We start from the raw sequence: 20,752 nt of genomic DNA, 5'->3' as shown, positions 1-20,752 counted from the left end.
AGTGAGTCATAAGTACCTGATATGAATAACTAACAGATATGAGTAATATTTAATAATAATGAACTGAAAGGCAGAATAATAATGCAAAAATATGAATAACAGAGAATTTTTTCTGTCCATTTTTATTATCTTTTTATTTGCTTCATAATTAAGTGGCCACATGGTCCAAATACTCAATTTAGTTTTATTAAATATAACTCTGTGCATAACATTTTGATGCTAAACATTGCCAAGCGCAGACAAACCACTTATACGGTTCCAAGGTCAATTTATTGCACTGATACCGGGCTCAGTTCTTGTCATAATATTCTGTTGTTGTATAAAAATAGTGCAGGATCCTCTAGCTGTGGTCAAAGTGAAGGCAGGAAGGAAGAAAAAAAAAGTTTCCACATAACACCTTACATAATTACTGTATCTGATACAGATACATCCTCTTCTGCTGAAACAAACATCTCATTCCAATATCATTGGGGGATAACAGATGCCATTCACATGTTTAAATCAACATACGGTAACTACTTTGATGTGTTAATAAATTATTTTGAACCAGTAAATATTTGTACTATTAGTAGATGTTTCATTTATATTGAATTCAGGTGCAAATGTGTCAGTCTACTAGAAAACTGTAGATTTGATGTGACTATGACCCTGAATATGGCATTAAAATGAACATTATGGTGAATCAGCCAATAGAATCATGTAAAGCTGCTTTTCTTTCAAAGGGTGGTACAGTACATAAAGGTCGCTGTGTGTCTTCTCTCTCAGACTGTGTTGAGAAGGAAGGGAAACTTGTGATAGATTCTATGTGAAAACCAACCTTGATCTTTAATAAAGTCTGTAAGTACAGATTTAAACAAAGCCTGTTTTTTATATTAACTTGGATATGAGTTATGAATCAATTGTTTATGTTTCATGTGTTTATACTTCTTCTTCATTTCAATTCTTTTTTTACAACTCTACCACTTTTTTTCTAGATGATTTACCCTAAAGGTTCTGAATCAACCAGTTCCAAATTATCTCCTAAAAATGATTAATCATTATTTCTTCCTTTTGATTTACCTTTCTAAATGTAAGTACTTATGTTTACGTACTGCATAATAAAGCAATTCTACTGCAAGCTAACATTTTCTCATCCATGACATTGAATTTTTCTAGGCAGCTCAGATAATGCAGACGTCGTGACTCAGAATCATCTGAAGATTGTTCAAGCTGGAGACAGTGTTAACTTCACGTGTATTTTTTCAAAAGAGTCAAGAACTACTGTTGCTTGGGTCAAACAAAGAGCTGGAGAGAAACCCCTTTTAATCACTTCATCATATCAAGCTCTGCCTGCCGTTATTGAAAATGACTTTGACAAACATAATCGCTTTTTTGTAACAAAAGATGCTGGCAGTTTTAATCTCAGTATCACAAATGTAGAAGAATCAGACACTGCAACATACTATTATATTAAATATATATACAAGTTCACATTTGGGCAAGGCACAGATCTCATTGTTAAAGGTAAACAGAATGTTTTCTTGCATTTTACTGTGGTACATGTATTGTAGCACATTGTGTCTGGTCAAATGACAATCATGTCGTTGTTGTTTACTGTGTTTTTAGGCAGACACCTGAACATGCAGGCTGACCATCAGACAGCTGTGATAGATCCAGTGCATCCAGAAGACTCTGCAGTGGGACTTCAGTGCACTGTCCTCACTCAGAGCTGTGCAGGAGAACACAACGTCTACTGGTTCAGACGTGAATCTGGAGAATCTCCTCCAGGAATGATATTCACTCAGGAGCGCAGGAACGCTCAATGTGAGAGGAGCTCGGATGTGAACTCTACTGCACACAAATGTATCTACAGCCTGCCCAAGAGAAACCTCAATCACTCTGATGCTGGGATTTACTACTGCGCTGTGGCTGCATGTGGACAGATACTGTTTGGAGATGCAAGAAAACCTGACATGCCAGGTGCCTATTTAAGTTGCATAATTTTCTCTGTCTACTCACAGATTTATTGCAATTTTTTTAATTACTTTAATTTTTAATTAAGGTTTTCCGACACCTTGGATAACTGCCCTGGTTTTAGGAACTTTAAACTTTTTATCATTGGTTGTGATCATATTTCTGGGTACACAGTTGTACAAGCAGCGAAAAAAAGGTAGGAATTACTGCATACAATTTTACCAATATGTGAACCTGGACCACAAATCCAGTATAAAGTCAATGGGGTATATTTGTTGCAATAGACAAAAATACATTGTATGGATCAAAATTCTGATTTCTCATTTCATTATCATTAAATCATTAGGACATTAGGTAAAGATCATGAGCCATGAAGACATTTTGTAAATGTCCTTACTGTAAATGTATCAAAACTTATATTTGGTAAGCAATATGCATTGCTAAGAACTTAATTTGGACAACGTTAAAAGCGTTTTTCTCAGTATCCTTTTTTTTTTTTTTTTTTTTTTTTTTTTTTTTTGCGCCCTCAGATTTTCAAGTTGTTGTATCTCAGACAAATAATGCCCTATCATAATAAGCAATACATCAGTGGAAAGCTTTTTTATTCAGATGAATAAATCTCAATTTTGAAAAATTGAATATTATGGTTTTGTTGTCCAGGGTCACATATGTGCGCAAATCAACATTCTTGAATGACAATGTAGTTACGTAACCCAATTCTGATTGTTTTTCAAGATGGGACTCTTCAGGCTGGTCACTTAATGGTAAGCATTTTAATATTTCATGTGCTTTTATAACATATGCAATTCAATGTAAATGCTTAGTCTTTATAGTCAATATATGTCTATATGTCTAATCTAGGATGAAGACAGAGATGCTTTGAATTATGCTGCTTTGAGCTTTCAACAAAAGTCCAGCACCCCTAAAAGACCCAGAGAAAAATATACAAGATGATTCAGTGTATGCACATGAAAAACTTATACATTTTACTAAAAAAAAAATGTATCTGTTATTCACAATAAGAGTGTTTTAATTGATAAAATCTAAATTTATTTTAATATTTTAACTGCACTCAACTGATTGCACTGTAAAAAAAATACTGTAAAGTGAATTACTGTTCCGGTTTTTTCCTCAAAAATCTCAATCTTTAATGCAGTGTGTTACTTGATGTTAATTGTGAAATTTACTAGCAATTTCTGAATGAAAATTGCATCTAGTCACAAAAAAAAAAAAAGTTTATTTATTGTTTCAAATAAACTGAACTGATTGACATTTAATTTTAAGCAACGTTCATGGACTCTTTTTTGTTGGATTTCTGCATCAATACAGCATATCATTTTAAGATTGACTGACTGCTGAAAAAGTCTGAGGTTGAGAAGAGCTAGAGAAGTTGAAACCCTTGTCCATGGTACTGAAATGTGCAAATGATGACCATGTTTGCATTATTTTCTAGTTATGCCAACTACTGCATAATAATAATAATAATAATAACAATATGCTAGTGTAATGAGAATAAGGTAGTTAAACTAATTACGTTCAACACATACTGATGACATTACTCATGACAACTATATTAATAAATAAGTCGATATATCCTTTTCGTACATCTAGAATGTAGTGTAAGCAATATTTTCACATGAACATTAAAGAGAATGTTGCAGAAATGTGTTAAATGACCTATAGGGTAATACTAGGGGTGTAACAGTACATGTATTCGTATCGAAAATTTTCAGTACAGGTCTTTCAGTTCAGTACGCACGTGTACTGAACAAATACAGCGTTGTTTTAACCACTGCAGGAGCATAACTTCATTGGAAAGGAATTACAGTTATATTGTAACTTTTGTTAAGTAACAAAGTCTAATGCTTCAAATTATGTCAAATGGAAATCGCCAGGCCATTATGAGGGGTGATTAAGACCATTAAAAAGGGTATTCAAATGTCACATAGGACTCAAATGTTATGAGCACTGGGTAAATGATTATATTTTAACAAAAATTAAATTGTTATAACTTAAAAGTTAATTTCAAAAACTGCATTATGTGCAAGTAAATAGTAATCAAATTTAGGTTTGAGCTCTGTTGTTAATTAATGTGAAAGGTCTTCCTACAGTTTAGAGACTAATCTGGTGTAGATTTTTATCCCTAAGGATGATTTTTTTTTAAAGATTGGCATTCTGTTGATGAGCTTCAAGAGGTAGTCACCTGAAGTGGTCTTCCAACAGTCTTGAAGGAGTTCCCCGAGAGATGCTTAGCACTTGTTGGCCCTTTTGCCTTCTGTCTGCGGTCCAGCTCACCCCTAAACCATCTCGATTGGGTTCATGTCCGGTGACTGTGGAGGCCAGGTCATCTGGCGCAGCACCCCATCACTCTCCTTCTTGGTCAAATAGCCCTTGATGCCTTCAGTGTGACTCTACAATTTTCATAGTCATGAAAATAAAGAAAACTCTTTGAATGAGAAGGTGTGTCCAAACTTTTGGTCTGTACTATATATATATATATATATATATATATATATATATATATATATATATATATATATATATATATATATATATATTTCATCCATTCAATCATATCTGGGACAGCATTAGTCGGCATCATGTTTTCAAGAGAGTTGCAAAAATGTATGCTGCCTAATATTATTGATAAACGTCTCATGACGCCCCTCTAGTGGACACCTGTGTCAAAAAAAGACCAAAATATGAGGCTATGAGGCCTGTACACAATAAACTAAAGTTATTCAAAAATCCCACATTAGTGCTAAAATGTTAAATCCCAGTCTTAAAATCCTAACTTCATGCTAAAGTTACATACTTACTGTCAGGTTTAAGAGAGAGTTTTTAAAGTATGTCAAACTGTTGCCTTTTGGTCGGCTACAAAGCACCAACCACCAGAAAAGACAGCCACAAGAACAGTTTGTTCCTGCAAAATTTATAACTATAAACTGTCCATCATAACTAACACATTTATGCATAGCATCTGAAAACTGTACATTTATAGACTACATAAACTGTACATCTGCAAATAACTGTAATAACATCTGTAATTTCTTTTAAACAATTATTGTTTTTATTGTCTATATTTCTACCTCTATAGTGCATCATTTAATTTTCTGATTTTCTTATATAAGTGTTATATTTCATCTCTACTTTGTAATTACTATGTCTGCACTATCGTGTATGTCTTCTGCTCTGGAAGCTCCTGCTATCACCAAGTCAAACTCCTTGTGTGTGGAAACATAGTTAGTTGTAATTAAGCTCTTTCTGACTTCTAAAAACATCTGAGCACACAAACTAAACATCTCAGTGAAGTGGGTTATTTAATAAATAAGCAAATTATTGCAAGTAAAATACTAAAAATATTTTAGAACCTAATATAAAAGATTTTCACTTTATATAGTATGTAGTAATTTAAAATGTAGAATTTAGAATGCTTCAGAATTTCTATATATTCAGGGCTGACAGTCATGTCTAGAGTTAAATGTTTCTCTGTTGATGTTCACCACAGCAGTTCTCAGTCTGTTCTGACCAGCTTCTTCCTGCCAGTCAATCTTCAGGAAATTATTTACTCTGTCTTTCCACTTCTGACTGACACTTTAGTTGGCATCACATGTTCTTTTCATGAACATATGCTAACTTTGAGGAGGAGTCTTTGCTTTGTGATATCGAAAGCTTAAAGCCTAAAACATTTTGGTGCAGACAGTACCTATGGTTGTTTGGGGCCGCAGTGCAAAAACACTTGAAGGGGCCTCCACCACTGCAACCAACTGCCAGCTTAAAAACAGGATGTGGATTTTTAACAAGTTTGTGCTTACTCAAATGAGTTGGTGGTCTCAAGGCATCTTTCCACAAACTAAATGTTATATGTATTTTTGTCTCCTTATAAAATGTCATAACAAATATTATGTAGCATTTATTTTTGTTTAAACAACAAAAGAAAAATAATTATTAATTTTATTTTTGTTAATATTAACAAGTAAATCCACAATAACAGAGTAAAGGTGATGACATGTTTAGATGTTTAATGGATAAATATTTTTGTTTGCAAGTGTTGTCGTTTGGTTTGTTTTTTGCTACTCAGCTGCAAGCATTAAGATTTTTTTTTCCTGCCAAAGGAAAGCAAAAAAAAAAAAACACTGACAGAGGTCAGTCTTGTGGGTAGGAAACTGTTTCAGCTATGATGTGCTGAAGTATTTGTGCATGCAAACAGACAATTTTAATTATATATATATATATATATATATATATATATATATATATATATATATATATATATATATATATATATATATATATGATTACACTTTTTAAGGTGTCCTTGTTACAGTATAATTATATATTATATTATATTATATTATATTATATTATATTATATTATATTATATTATATTATATTATATTATATTATATTATATTATATTATATTATATTATAAGTACTCTGTAATATTAATGAACTGCATGTACTTACTATGTCACCAGGTTTTGGCTTAGGGTTAACAAAGACACCATTAAATAAAGTTTTACCATATGTATATACATACACATACATAATATATATAACGCTTGAAACTTGTGAGCCCTAAATCCAGCTGCTTTAGATTAAAATATTTTGTCACTTTGCTTCAAAGACTGAAAATGTATCCGCTGATATTCACTCTAACACCTTTCACTTTATAATGAGCAGTTTCTTCCTGTCTCTCATTCAAAAGGAAATGATGAAACTCGTCTCTGCCTTCTGACTTCAGTGGCAACAACAGTCACATCCTCTCCTCATTTGGAGGAGTATGAGTCTGTGGTTTAAGCTTTGATAGTGGCATAAACAAGGCTAAAAGTCATCATCTGTTTTATGAATAAAATAAAACAGTAAGTCTGTTAGTGAGTAAGAAATAAATTATGTCTGAATACACAATATAGCGAAAGTGTTATTTTTTCATTTCTGGGGTGTGTGTCTTTAATATTGTGATGGCTTATGTCCTTTTGTGGTAACTCAAACATTTCTTCATATTAGATCATTTAGAAAGCAAAGACTTACTGATCAATACATTAATAACACTCATCAAAACATTACCTTTGCAACTAAATTGTAAGCAACATCTGAACATGAGTTATATTTTTAAATAAATGTTTCAAATGTGGCATATAAAATGTCTGTGAAACATTAAATATGTGTTTCATAGCTACCCTAGTTCACTGCTTTGAGGAAGAGTTGACAAATGATGTTTAGTTTGCATGTATTTTTATTTAGGGCTGCATTTCTGAACCAAAATTCAGTTCTCTTATGTTTGTACAGAAACGTTGTGTCTGAATGTGTGTTAATGAATAATTAAAAGATTTTGTAAGGTCATGTCTGTAAAATTATGAATTATGTCTCTGTCCTTGGTGCTGAAATTACAAATCCTGGTCCCATAAACTTCTGACTTTAATGACAAATGACAAAAGTGCACAGCATTCTCATAGATAATGAATTTAATGTATTGAATTTATGTGTATAAGAGAGATGTGTATTTCAAAATTAATAAAAATGTATCATGTCCTAATACCCACAGAAATGATCTGTTACATTAGGGTTCCTCAGATCTGGCCCATGAGAGCCACTTTCCTACAGAGTTTAGCTCCAACCCTAATCAAACACACCTGAGCATACTAAATAATCAAACATTAACCACATACATATGTACAGATGCCAAACTTTGTTATGTATACCTGTAGTTTTAATATATGTAATTTATCAGATGACAGGGAGCAGAGAGAATGAATTGCTGTCAGTCAATAGTAAATAACTGTTTTTTTGTGTGTGATGAAATGACAGCTGGGTTTTTAACATGTTGTGGTTGTGATGCAGCAAGAGGTGTGAAAACAAAAAAATGGAAACTACACAATAGCATACTCACTAACACTGACCCATTCTGCCAACGTCAATATTTAACTACAGTTCAACAGCAAAATCATATTCCTTTACCTTTAATAAGCAGACTTTCCAAAAAGTTAATCAACTGATATAGACTTTTTAAACAAAAAATAATAATAATAATAATTAAATGGTACCATTGCAAACTCCCCCATGACATGAGCTGATTGGCTGCTGTCACAGAGTGGTTTCAGCTCAGTGCAAACCCTTTCTCAAGTGACCAATCAACTTTTAGAGCACTGAATAAATAAGATAGAAGTGTGTGTGTCTCATTTGTCTGAAGTAGAGATTGAAGGAAACATTGTATAGACAGTTTACTGATTCACTTCTATTGCTTAAAAATTATTTACTTTGGGGCTAATTTTTTTTTTGTTTTCTTTTTTTTCCAGTGAATTTAAATATGAGAATAATTTTTGGAACGTCAATGATCATGATATATTTAATTATTTTGTTCATCTCAACAATAGGTAAACATATTTGAATATACTTTATTATTATTATTATTATTATTATTCAACAGAACTTAGTCTGTTGATCACTATATAAGACTAAATGTACTTTCTTTTTATTTTCAGTCTGCTCCTCTAATGCAGAAGTTGTTCAGGAGGATCATTTAAAAATAGTTCAAGCCGGAGAAGATGTGAACCTCACTTGCACCTTTTCAAAGCTTCTGCAAGGGACAACAGCATGGTTTAAACAGACAGCTGATAGAAAAAACATACAGATTGTATCTTTATATTTAAAACAACAACCCAGTTGGAATGAGGACTTTGATAAAACAAATCGTTTTAATGTTATTAAAGGAGATGATCATTTTAATCTGACTATTTTAAAGACAAAACCTTCAGACTCTGCAACATATTACTGTGTAGTCTCATCATATTACACCGTTGAAATGGGTGCAGGAACCAGATTACTTGTCAAAGGTATGTTTCCCTGCTTATTTTAGCTTTGTTCGGTTGGATGTAACTGACTTTTTTTTTTGTCTTTAACATTTCTTTCTAACTTATGTCGCCTGTCAAGATGCAGCTGTGGACAAACACCTAACTCTTCAGCAGTCTTTAATAGACGCACTTCATCCTGGGGATTCTGTGAGTTTGAAGTGCAACATCTTCACTGAGAGCTGTGCAGGAGAACACAGTGTCTACTGGTTCAGGCAAAGCTTGGGAGAGTCTCAAGGAGTCCTTTACACAGAAGGAGAGAGAAATGGTCTGTGTGAGAACAGGACTGGGTCTCAAACACAGAGCTGTGTCTACAGTCTCTTCAAGAGCAACATCAGTCACTCTGATTCTGGGATTTACTACTGCGCTGTGGCCGCGTGTGGAGAGATACTGTTTGGAAAAGGAACTGAACTAAATTTTAGAGGTAAGGTTTTTAGATAGATATTTGATTTTTTCACGCAGTTGGAATATTTGGTTCAAATATCAGGTGAAATAATACCAAGGAACTGATCAACTATTTACAGTCTGAATAATGTCTAAAACTTTTGGTCATTTCAGAGAGTGTCAATGTGAAACCAACGCTGCTTGTTCTTGGAGTTTTAAACATCATATTTTTGACTTTAGTTTTTTTTCTGGGCATAAAACTATGTCAGGATCCAAATAAAAGTAAGATTTCATTTTGGCACACATACTGTGAATTAATAATATGTTTATATAGTCACATACTTTTTTATAAAAATGCAACAATTGCCCCTAAAGATAATATATTTTCTTTCTTTTCTTTTTAATTTTATTATTTACCCACAATCCACACATCTCAAGAGTGTCAAGTAAGTTGTTTTATGTTTTAGGATTTATGATTACATATTAAGTTTAGGATTTCAAAATGATCAGATCATGTAATTATTAATTATAAATATAAGTTCAGTTTATTAAGTGTAAATGATTATGCTGATGTGTCTTCTTAAGACCCAACTTTACATTTTATGTGAAATTTTTTCCTCTGATCTTTGTTTGTAGGGGCGAAGACATTCTGAGTTATGCAGCAAAAAGTTATTTCTTGGCAAATGAACCCAAAGTAAAGATCACTGAAGAACAATCTCTTGTGACATACAGCATGTATAAAAAACCTATAATTGCTAAAGGTCTTAATAAATAGCAGTTTTCAGTTCAAAACTAAATGCTGCATAGGTTTATGGGTTAAAACATGCTTTAATTTTCAGTACTTCTTTGTAACAGTGTACAATGTGCATACCAGATTTGCGGCTATAAATGTTACATTGTCTTTTAAAGGTACTCTGTTATATGAAATTTCATGAGTATTTCTATTGTGGTTTCAATAATTGATTGCTATCTGAAATCAGATGATTTGTCTCAAAGAACTTGCCACACATTCCTTTTTATACTCTCAGTTGAAATGTAAGACAAGATGTGTAATTTACATAAATTTTCCATAAATGGTGTTATACAATAATGCATGATCTGTGATATCTATATACCTGTTTTTAATCTTCTGTGCCCCCCAAAAAGTTAAATATAATGTAGCGCTGGCTTTACATTTCTGTAAATAACCAAACATGAAGTCTGCTTTATGCATTATTGTTTCTGTATTTTTTATTCATAACTGTATGTATTTTTCTTTTTACACTTAATGCACATTCAGTGTCAATGACAGTTTAACACAGCCAAACAGACTTTTCATTCATCAAATGTACAATTTCACTTAAAATATTTCCACTAACACATTTATCAAAAACACACCGACAAAACTACTGAAGTGTTCTCTATTGACTGCATAACATAATCGGTACATTTTCTTTATTTCCACCACTTTTCCAAAGTTGCACTCATATTTATGCTAATAGCTTTTAAATTGTTAGCCAGAAAAAGTAAATTATTTCCTCTGAATCCTTGGCTTATGCCGAGTTAAAGGTTTCGTTTTTTCACAATTTTTTATTGTTCATAAAACATACTTTTGCAAACTCATCTTAGGCCGTTGCAACAATTGTCACGAAAATTTAACCAGATTATCTTCAGACCATGGTGGCAAAAATATATGGAATTCAAGTTGTTTCATGGAATTCAAGACCTGTTCTTGAATAACATGCAAAAGAATTCTACAAATAGAATGCAAAAAATGCATGTGAGGCTATATCTCCGCAACGGTTAGTATATTAGAAGGTATATTGAGACCAAGCTTGGTATTTGTTATAACAAGCATGACCTGAGACTATCTGCAGTGCTTTGGCACTATGCCACATAGCGGTCAGAAGATATGAAAAATGCATATTTTTGCTTATAACTTCTGAATAGTTGGGACAAAAAAAGACAAAACTGGGCCCGGTTCCCCAAAACGTTCTTATCGCTAAATAGTTCTTAACCTCTCTCTTAATGTTATGGCATGATTCCCGACACGTTTGTACGCTAAGTATACAGTATCTTCTGTAAGTCATACTTTCATAAAGTTGGTCTGGACTATTCATAAGCTCTCTCTTAGTGTTGTTTGAGCTCAAGACGCTGTGCAGCAGTCTTTAGAAATCAGCGCAGCGAAGTACAAGTCAAACTATGGTATGTTGACAATGTTGTGGCTCAACAATGATTTTATGCTATGGACATTTTAAGACTAATAATAAAATATGTTCACAATGGATACAGGCCTATTTATGAATTTGACTTTATGTGGTATCAGAACTAATATTTTGGTAATTAGCCTAGGCCATTTTGTAATGTCATTAAAGCCTTTGAATTGCCAATCACTTTTTATAATTAAAATCTGGCAAAACAATTGGCTCTAAATGTCTTAGATCTATAAATGGGTAAGCTTGGTGGTGTCCAGTAAGCGACCAACTATGGCAGCAATCCAACGTGTCCTTGTATTGAATCAAAGACGGCACCGGCTGTGGAGCCATGTCAATTTTTTTATTCAGCAAAACTTAAGCCCTTTTGAGATTTTGCCTGACGTGGCTATATAAAACTTTTTTGCTGGCATCCCCAGAGCAGTGCTTTAAGTGGGCCGGTACGCACCAGTACTCAGTAGCGCCACTTCCAAATACAGCTCTTGAGCATACCGCCACCTCTCCGTGCGCCCAGAATGTGCTTTTAGCATACCGGTACGCTAATTTGGACATCTGTTTTAATAGAGGTTTTAATCCTTTGCCTGCACTGCCGCTTTTCAGATCACCCTTCACAATGCACGTTTCCTAATTCATCCCACCGAAAGCAGAGACTACATTACCCATACACCCTTGAGTTTTACAAGTGAAAAGGAGATGGGTATAAACGGAGGTCGGAGCCAGCTCCAAATGGGCGGGTCAGCTCCAAATGGATGGGACTTCAGCTCCAAGTGGACTGTACAAACCTCCAGAGACTTTTGATTGGTTTATTTAATGTCATGGGGTTAATGCACGCTGCGAATCCCAGGCTATTCAGCATCAAGAAAGAGGAGTTTGAAGGGGTAAGTTTAGAATTGTACAACGTATTACAAGTTGTGAAAAAGTGCAGTATCTTTTCGGTTGATGTTTTAGTCTTGACGTAGTTAAATCATGATTACAAGCTCATTGCATTCAAATGCAAATGGGAGGACATACATGTGCAATTTTTACCTTCAAAACTCATATTTAAGATTATTCAGAGAGCACGTTAAGACAGCATTAGCAGCACAGATAAATTACATCTTTATTGATCTGTTACCCTTTTGTGCTAAATATTTCTGCAATACATATATAGGATTTACGCTGCAGATTACGGACACTGAAGACCATAAGCAGGTATTGTGACTAACGTTACGTAAAATATGTAGGCCTATGTATTATAACCGCACTGATATTTAAGCGATCAATAACTATTAATAGATTTAGTACAGTGTTCCATAAGAATGAGTCTTAGTTAAAACTCCTAACTGATAATGCTCGACTTTAACAAAGCTTGTCATTGTTTCAAAACCTGCTGTTATATTTTTAAAATGTTATCTATTTTTACGTGTAACGTTAATCCAAATAATGTAACGCAATTGAAACATTTGGTTTAATTACAAAATTCATTTTTCAATTTAATAATCATAACAGTGGATATATGAGGATAACTGCAGTGTCCACTACCATGCATTACATATCAACAGTATAAGGTGTAGAATTAATTTTGTCATTGTAGGAAACACAAACAAACAAACAAAAACATTATGTGTAAACACTTTGTGTTACAGAAAGTTCAAGTCTGGGTGGCCAAAAGTTACATTTCAGTGACCTGGTTACCGCCTCTCTCTGCAAACACAAAGGATCACTTTCCTGTAAACTTTTTTTTTTTGTTCTTTCTATGCATCAAGATGTGTAATTTATTTTTTCTGAAGATTACTATTAGACTAATTATTAGACTATTAGACTAATGTGTGTGTGTGTGGGGGGGCGGGGGGGGTCTTTGTGTGGATAAATTATGTTTGCAACAGCGCTTGTCCCTAAAATTGCTCCAGGGGTATGGTCAGAGACTAGCCTGGTAATACCAGACTCTGCTACTTCACTTTGCTTCGTAGACAGAGTCTGGAATGGCATAATAGAGAAGTGGGAGGGGAGGAGATTATGCGAAGTTAATCCAGATTATGCGAAGTTAATCTACATATCTACGTCACGGCTCTCAGCCCGCCCTCTGTTCGTTGATTGGCCCGGCTGTTTCCAGACCGGTGGCAAACAGAAAGCTCTGACGCTGTATCAGACTGAGTACAGAAGCGAAATGAAATTGAGCGGAAGTAGGAAATCTGACGTAGTCAGGCTAGTCAGAGACTGTCCTAAATGACAAATGATGGAATGTAAATGACATTACATTCTGTAGACGTCTCACATAAATGTGCATTGTACTTTAGTTAATGTTAACTTGTCAACAGTGAATTATTTTAGGATGTCATTGGACTGAATGTTTAGTGACGAATGACACTTCATTCCAGTAAAAATATAATCCATAGCCTTGGAGTGAAAGCAGCTGCAAAGTGTTCCAATGCTGATAAAAATCAAGCAGGTTAAAACCTCAGGTTCCTTAAATATCTGTTCTACAGGATAGTTTGGGGTTTTGAATGGTTTTGAAGTCTGATGCTCACCAGGCCTTCATTTATTTGTTTATAAATGCAGTAGAAACAGCCATATTGTAAATTGTAATAATATTTTACAATAACTCTTTTCTATTTGAGGCAGCTTGGGTAGATCTACCCCAATGATCATTAACGGGACCCCAGTGGAGAGAGTGAGCAGCTTCAAATACCTCCAGATGCCCTGCAAAGAGTAGCTGAGAACATCTCCAGAACATCTCTCCCCTCTCTGCAAGACATCCACACCAGGAGATGTAAATCTAGGACTGTTAAGATCATTAAAGACCCCACCCACCCTGGAAATCCACTGTTTAATTTGCTACAGTCAGGCAGACGTTTCTGCAGTCTGATGGCAAAGGCGGAGAGGCTCAGGAGGAGTTTCTTCCCTCATGTTATCAGACTACTAAACATGGACATTAAACACACTGAACTTTATAGACTGGTTGTTTAGGGCTACCCAATAACTCTCTGCACACTGCGCTTTTTTGACAACCTAACCTTGCAACTCATCGTCACTGCACATTGTTAAATTGGACTTTGGTACCAATAATATTTTCCTCTTAAGTCTTGGAATGTTTTTTTTATTATTATTATTAATTCTTGTATTACTATTTAGATTTTTTTTTCTTTTTTTAAATTAAATGTTTATTTGTAAAATTTACTTACATGTGTGGCCTTTTGTAATGTTGTTTCACCTAGAGCCAAGGGGGTTGCAACAATCTAAACAATATAATTCTCCCTCAGATTTCAAACTTGCATTAAAGAAAAACATTTACATATAGTAAACATTTTATTGCTCTAAATTACTAATTCATTTTCTTGATACTGATATAATAATAAAATTAATATAATTTAATATACTTGAATGTTTGCAGTTGTCACAAAATTATATAACACCCTCTTGTTAATAAAAATGTAAACTACAATGAAAAACAATAAATCTGTTTTTCATTAGTATCGCTATGCCATCCTCATTCGCGCGCACCCCGGCAATGATGCAATGTGAAATTTCCGCTTAAACCTCGCCCATTTGTAAAGTCCCGCCCACTAGCGGCAAAAGTTCCTCCTACTTGGAGGTCTCCGTGAAGTCCAGCCCACTTGCGGCAAAAGCTCCTCCCACTTGGAGGTCTCCGGGCTGCAGCGATACCTACTTGGTGAAAAGCGCCGCATGCGCCGCTGTCAGTGTCAACAACTCAACGAGAGGGTGTGTAAAAACACGCACACTCGGCTCAGTAAAAATACAAATACAGTGAACAACACTTAATATGCTCTCCTGGCTTCAGACTCTGAGTACTAAAAGAACACGGTCAGAATCAGATGACTCGCTAGCTGACACCCCACCAAGCCTGAATGATATGGCTGCAGGTCAGACGCAAGCTAATGAAGTAATGCAGTAGCTCTTTCTAATGGTATTTTTTCAAAATCCTTTTGCACATTTTATTTATGTTCAGTAGCTCTTTCTAAGTGTATTTTTTCAAAATCCTTTTGCACATTTTATTTATGTTCAGTAGCTCTTTCTAAGTGTATTTTTTTCAAAATCCTTTTGCACATTTTATTTATGTTCAGTAGCACTTTCTAGCTCATTTTGTATTATTTGTATGTATTATTTTTTATAAGGTTGTCTGTTGACTGCTGTATATAAAACCCCTTTAATAGTTGTTGTTACCTCAGTGGATGAGGGGAGTCATCAAAAAAAAAAAATTATATATATATATATATATATATATATATATATATATATATATATATATATATATATATATATATATATATATAGGCTATAATAGGGTACCGGCACCTCTTTTGGGCCACTTAAAGCACTGCCCCAGAGTCTTGGGCCTGATGGATGGCACACTCATCCCAATCGCCAATCCATCAGTGATTAATCAGGCGTACATATTGTGAAAGGGATACACGGTCATAAACATGCAGGTTATAGTGGAACATAGGGGTGTGATCTCCGACCTGGTGGCAAGGTCCAGCAAAACTTCAATTTCATCTGACTAGAAACTTGGTGCCCTTTTTTTACATTGCTTCCCCACCATATTCTGTATCTAACTCTCTCTCTCTGTTCATTGTAGATATTTTATTTTATATTGAAAACATTAACCGATGGCAATCAATACTGCATTAAACAGAAGTAACAGCAGCTGCTTGCCAATCAATTCTGATTGTAAAGTACCTTACCATTAATATAAAAGTCTATTAAATAATCTTTAGAAGTCGTTAAACCCATGACAAGAAGCGGCACAAGTGGCACAATGGGGTAAGGAGGGTGGATGATTAGTGAGGGATAACCGGTTCGTTTAACAGTCACAACATATCGTGTGAACATATTACTGACCATTTAGGTAACGATTTGAAATTCTCGCCGTTTTTTATATTGTGAAACTCATGGTGAGGAAAGCCACCTGCTGGCTTAACAGGAGTAAAAAAATAAAAATAAAAAAATAAACTTTTTTTCACATTCTTATTTATTTACTTATCTCTTGTCAGTGTATAAACAAATAAAACAGAAAAGTTAATCCAGTCACAATTAATTTTTTTATATTCTAATTTTTTTTCTCATAAAGTGGGAGTCTGAGCTTTGTCCCTTATTAGAGTCTTCAGGGCTCTTGTTTCACATTGACAGATTAATCAGCAAATCAAACTGTTCACATTGCACCTACTGGTTTCAGTTTTTAACCAGGTAATTTTATGTTTAGTTTGATCAACATAAACACATGGTTCAGTATATAAAGTTTTTTAAACAGATGAAGCTTGTTTTCTTTTGTCTCCAGATACCCCAGACAGCAAAATGTGATAATGTTTATGTTACGAGATTATAAAATCATTATTATAATAATGAGTTATTGAGTGACGCACAGCTAGATCAACCACAGGTAACTAGGCATCAGCCGACATCACAGCGCTAGCTGGAGGCAGCAAAACAAAGGGCAAACTAGAGGAGGCCCACTCAAACCAGTGCAGATTCTGCTATGTAAGGAGTTTAAAATATCATCTTGTCGTGATGTTGGGTGCCAGAATTGACATATATATATATATATATATATATATATATATATATATAATATTATTATTTTTTACTTTTGAGTCATCCCTTTTCTTAAAAATGATTTAAAGGTTGGAATGTGAAGTTCATCATATTCCAAAACTTTCTGTTTTGTGAAAACCTGTATATGAACTGCAAATCATATTTTTAGTGTCATTTTAAGGTAGCTCTACTCTGCTCATGTGGTATTTTTTTTTACTTGTGCTGTCTTAAAAGGTTTTTACAAAAACTATTGATTCTGGTACAAATAAAAAAAACATAAACAAAAAAGCAGGTCCCCTGAACAGCCTCAACCGAGCCAATCACCCCTTTTTGTTTCTGCCTATTTCAAGATTTAAATGACTTTTTGTCATCATGAAGCACTACTTTAGAGTTAAATTCATTTATCAAGAAAGAACAACACTCAAAGTATTACTATGAAATATGTAATAAACTGTTTTACACCGCATACATTAACTCTATTCATCTTTCATATTTTCTTATACTAAACTTTTTTTGTTTTTGTCATCATCTATTGGTTATAGGCCATAACATATTAGGCTATAAGCATATTAGCAAGAATTAAAATTATGGTGTATTGCTAATTGTTGTGTCTACCTGATGTGAGTAATATTATTAGTGTGAACATTCCTTTGAAATGGACAAAATACATGTTTTTTGGCTTACACTATGAGCTTACATAGCTAATTGAGAGGTTGCAAAACATCCATTTGTGCACCATTCTTACATGAACTAATATGAACTGTAAGAGAAAAAAAAGAAAAGAAAAAGAAATGGTCCTGGTAATGTAGACATTTCCTTACCTTTAAACAATACAATGTAATCCTTAATCAAAATAAAGTTAAAACACCTTTGAAAAGTTAATATGGAAACATATCCTTTTTATTTAATTTTTCTAGATATTTCTTAGAGTTTGCAAAACCATGCATTCATCAATCCAGTTTAGTTTAACTTGATCATGCTCTGTCATCTGCCAACCCATTGATTCAAACTACTGTATTTTCAAAATGTTTCAAAGTTTAATATCTTGGATGCTCAGCGTCACTTCTACTAAATAAACACAGAAGCTTTTATATGGGGCCCTTTAAAGGTTACATGCTTAGGAACATGTTTCCTCCTATTTTCCTCTTCTAAACCACAATGCATTTTTAGCAATGAAACAAAATATTAACCAGACAGTTTGAGAGAAGCCAGCTTCTGTTAACTATGAACTGGTAACTAAACAGTAGTTTGTATAACATGTGTATTAATGAATGAGAAATGTTTTTTGGAGCAACGGAAAAATGGTTGGGTTAGATTTTTTTTTAGACATTTTGATGTGGCAAGGGGTGTGAAAGTACAAAAAACTAAGGTGAAGGTGCATATATGCATCAGTTGTTTGGAGCAGAGGCCGATGGACACATGGTAAGACTGCAGTATAGTCTAATCTATTATCTACCATTATTCTTTACAATGTCTTAATGGATTGATAGTGTGCTCACCATTCACTTTTACAGGGCAATTCAAAGCACAAGGATCATTTTGGAAGACGATTGTTCATGAGATATTACTTAATTGTTTCACTCTCTTCAACAATAGGTAAAAATGTCTTTCAACAATTCTATTTATTTACAACTTATTTAACACTAAATAACACTTAGCTTAAAAGCTGCCTGTCGTGTGATTTGTTTTTCAGTCTGCTCCTCTAATGTAAAAGTTGATCAGGAGGATCATTTAAAAATAGTTCAAGCCGGAGAAGATGTGAACCTCACTTGCACCTTTTCAAAGCTTCTGCAAGCGACAACAGCATGGTTTAAACAGACAGCTGATAGAAAAAACATACAGATTGTATCTTTATATTTAAAACAACAACCCAGTTGGAATGAGGACTTTAATAAAACAAATCATTTTAATGTTATTAAAGGAGATGATCATTTTAATCTGACTATTTTAAAGACAAAACCTTCAGACTCAGCAACATATTACTGTGTAGTCTCATCATATTACACCGTTGAAATGGGTGCAGGAACCAGATTACTTGTCAAAGGTATGTTTCCCTGCTTATTTTAGCTTTGTTTGGTTGGAGGTAACTGACTTTTTGTTTTTGTCTTTAACATTTCTTTCTAACTTATGTCGCCTGTCAAGATGCAGCTGTGGACAGACACATAACTCTTCAGCAGTCTTTAATAGACACACTTCATCCTGGGGATTCTGTGAGTTTGCAGTGTAGCATCTTCACTGAGAGCTGTGCAGGAGAACACAGTGTCTACTGGTTGAGACAAAGCTTGGGAGAATCTCAAGGAGTCCTTTACACAGAAGGAGAGAGAAATGGTCTGTGTGAGAACAGGACTGGATCTCAAACACAGAGATGTGTCTACAATCTCTTCAAGAGCAACGTCAGTCACTCTGATGCTGGGATTTACTACTGCGCTGTGGCCGCGTGTGGAGAGATACTGTTTGGAAAAGGAACTGAACTAAATTTTAGAGGTAAGATGAAGGTGAAATGCCTGGTTTAAATTGGCTTGGTTTGATCTTTCATCTTTCAAAATAATTTGATTCATATAGCGGAGTACGTTGGAATGAACTGATCTTATAAATAAAATAAAAAAAGAAATAATATCTAAGAAATTAAAATTCATTTTTGACTTTGTTTCAGAGAGTGTTGATGTGAATCTATCTCTTCTTGGTCTTGGAATTTTAAACATCATATTTTTGGCTCTTGTTGTTTTTCTGGGAATAAAACTATGCAGGGGTGACAGTAAAGGTAAGACTTTTTGAATAAAATAATTTATTATATTAATGCAAAATTTGACAGACTAAAAACTACATATGATGGCCATTTATAATGACAAGAGTCTTATTTTTCCAAAGTGCCTGCATCTCAAGAGAGTCGAGTAAGTACATTATTTTCTTCTGTATGAGATCTTAAATATAGAAAGGACTGCTGACTGCATTTACAGCAATCTTTTTTCTCAATTTAATATTAAATATTAGTACTTTTAAAAAAAAATTATAATAATAAAGTTTCAAATATTAAAATGTTAGGACTTTTGGTTTATATAATGCCATATCATGTCATTTTTCTCTTTTAATATTAGAATGAAGACACCCTGAATTATGCAGCCATTAGTTTTGGTCAGAAACCTCTGAACACTAGAAGAGCCAAAGCAAAGATCAGTCAGGACCAGTCTCTGTACGCACAAGTTAGATCACACCAGTGACATTCACAGGTTTAGATGTGCATATAACTTCTACAATGTTTACATGTTTTCATTATTATCTTGTAACAAAACATTGGACCCAATCCATTTAATTTGTCAGAATAATTTCAGTAATTTCTACTCCATTTTTAGTTGATTGATTTTCTTTATCTGAAATTAAATTCAAAGTACAGTTCGGTAATGTAAAGTGCAATTAATTTTTCACTGCTGACACCACTGTGATATTTGTTTTCAATAAATTCATCTATAATGCTATAATGCTTATTAGGATCATGTCTAGGATTTTTTCATAAAATGAGTGTAGTTAACAATCTCATCAAAATATGAATTGCAAAATGATCGCTATAAAGGTGACCATATTTAAATGCAATTTAATGTTTAAATACTGCACTATTTAGGCTATGTACTCTATATTGTTAGACATTAGAATTTGTTCGGCATAGTAAGGATAATTGTGGCAAAGAAAGGTAGTGTGTGTTTGTGTGCCCATGTTTTTTGGTGGATTCATGCATGTATGTTGTTAGACTGTGTGTTCTTTTCTGGGCAACTCTGGATCTTTGTTTTGGTATATTCCATGTTACAGTGTGTGCTTCATTTGCATCTTTTAAATTACAATAAATGTATA

The 20,752-nt window shown here is 33.8% G+C and overlaps 2 protein-coding genes across 5 annotated transcripts; both read left to right on the top strand.

Moving 5' to 3' along the window:
- Positions 1–417: 417 nt before the first annotated feature.
- On the top strand, positions 418–3,171 carry LOC128017297 (uncharacterized). Of its 2 annotated transcripts, none has more exons than XM_052602613.1 (8): positions 418–511; positions 723–837; positions 975–1,069; positions 1,156–1,503; positions 1,606–1,959; positions 2,042–2,149; positions 2,689–2,717; positions 2,815–3,171. In XM_052602613.1, the coding sequence occupies exons 3-8, from the start codon at positions 1,027–1,029 to the stop codon at positions 2,905–2,907; spliced, it is 975 nt and encodes a 324-aa protein (XP_052458573.1). In that variant the 5' UTR covers positions 418–511; positions 723–837; positions 975–1,026; the 3' UTR covers positions 2,908–3,171. The 2 variants fall into 2 exon arrangements, with proteins under 2 accessions (XP_052458573.1, XP_052458574.1); XM_052602614.1 differs by having other exon boundaries at positions 425–511; positions 766–837.
- Positions 3,172–8,165: 4,994 nt separating this feature from the next.
- On the top strand, positions 8,166–20,752 carry LOC128017292 (immunoglobulin superfamily member 3-like). 3 transcript variants are annotated; one of them, XM_052602606.1, is made up of 7 exons: positions 18,286–18,331; positions 18,424–18,505; positions 18,603–18,953; positions 19,052–19,393; positions 19,563–19,670; positions 19,778–19,800; positions 20,005–20,752. In XM_052602606.1, the coding sequence occupies exons 1-7, from the start codon at positions 18,293–18,295 to the stop codon at positions 20,125–20,127; spliced, it is 1,068 nt and encodes a 355-aa protein (XP_052458566.1). In that variant the 5' UTR covers positions 18,286–18,292; the 3' UTR covers positions 20,128–20,752. The 3 variants fall into 3 exon arrangements, with proteins under 3 accessions (XP_052458567.1, XP_052458568.1, XP_052458566.1); XM_052602607.1 differs by lacking the exons at positions 18,286–18,331; positions 18,424–18,505; positions 18,603–18,953 and adding exons at positions 8,166–8,330; positions 8,439–8,789; XM_052602608.1 differs by lacking the exons at positions 18,286–18,331; positions 18,424–18,505; positions 18,603–18,953; ... (2 more) ...; positions 19,778–19,800; positions 20,005–20,752 and adding exons at positions 8,166–8,330; positions 8,439–8,789; positions 8,887–9,228; positions 9,363–9,629.

This window comes from Carassius gibelio, chromosome A7 (genome assembly GCF_023724105.1).
Source record: "Carassius gibelio isolate Cgi1373 ecotype wild population from Czech Republic chromosome A7, carGib1.2-hapl.c, whole genome shotgun sequence".
NCBI lineage: Eukaryota > Metazoa > Chordata > Actinopteri > Cypriniformes > Cyprinidae > Carassius > Carassius gibelio.
Note: the sequence above shows the minus strand (reverse complement) of the source record. Positions and strands in the feature narration are given on the sequence as shown.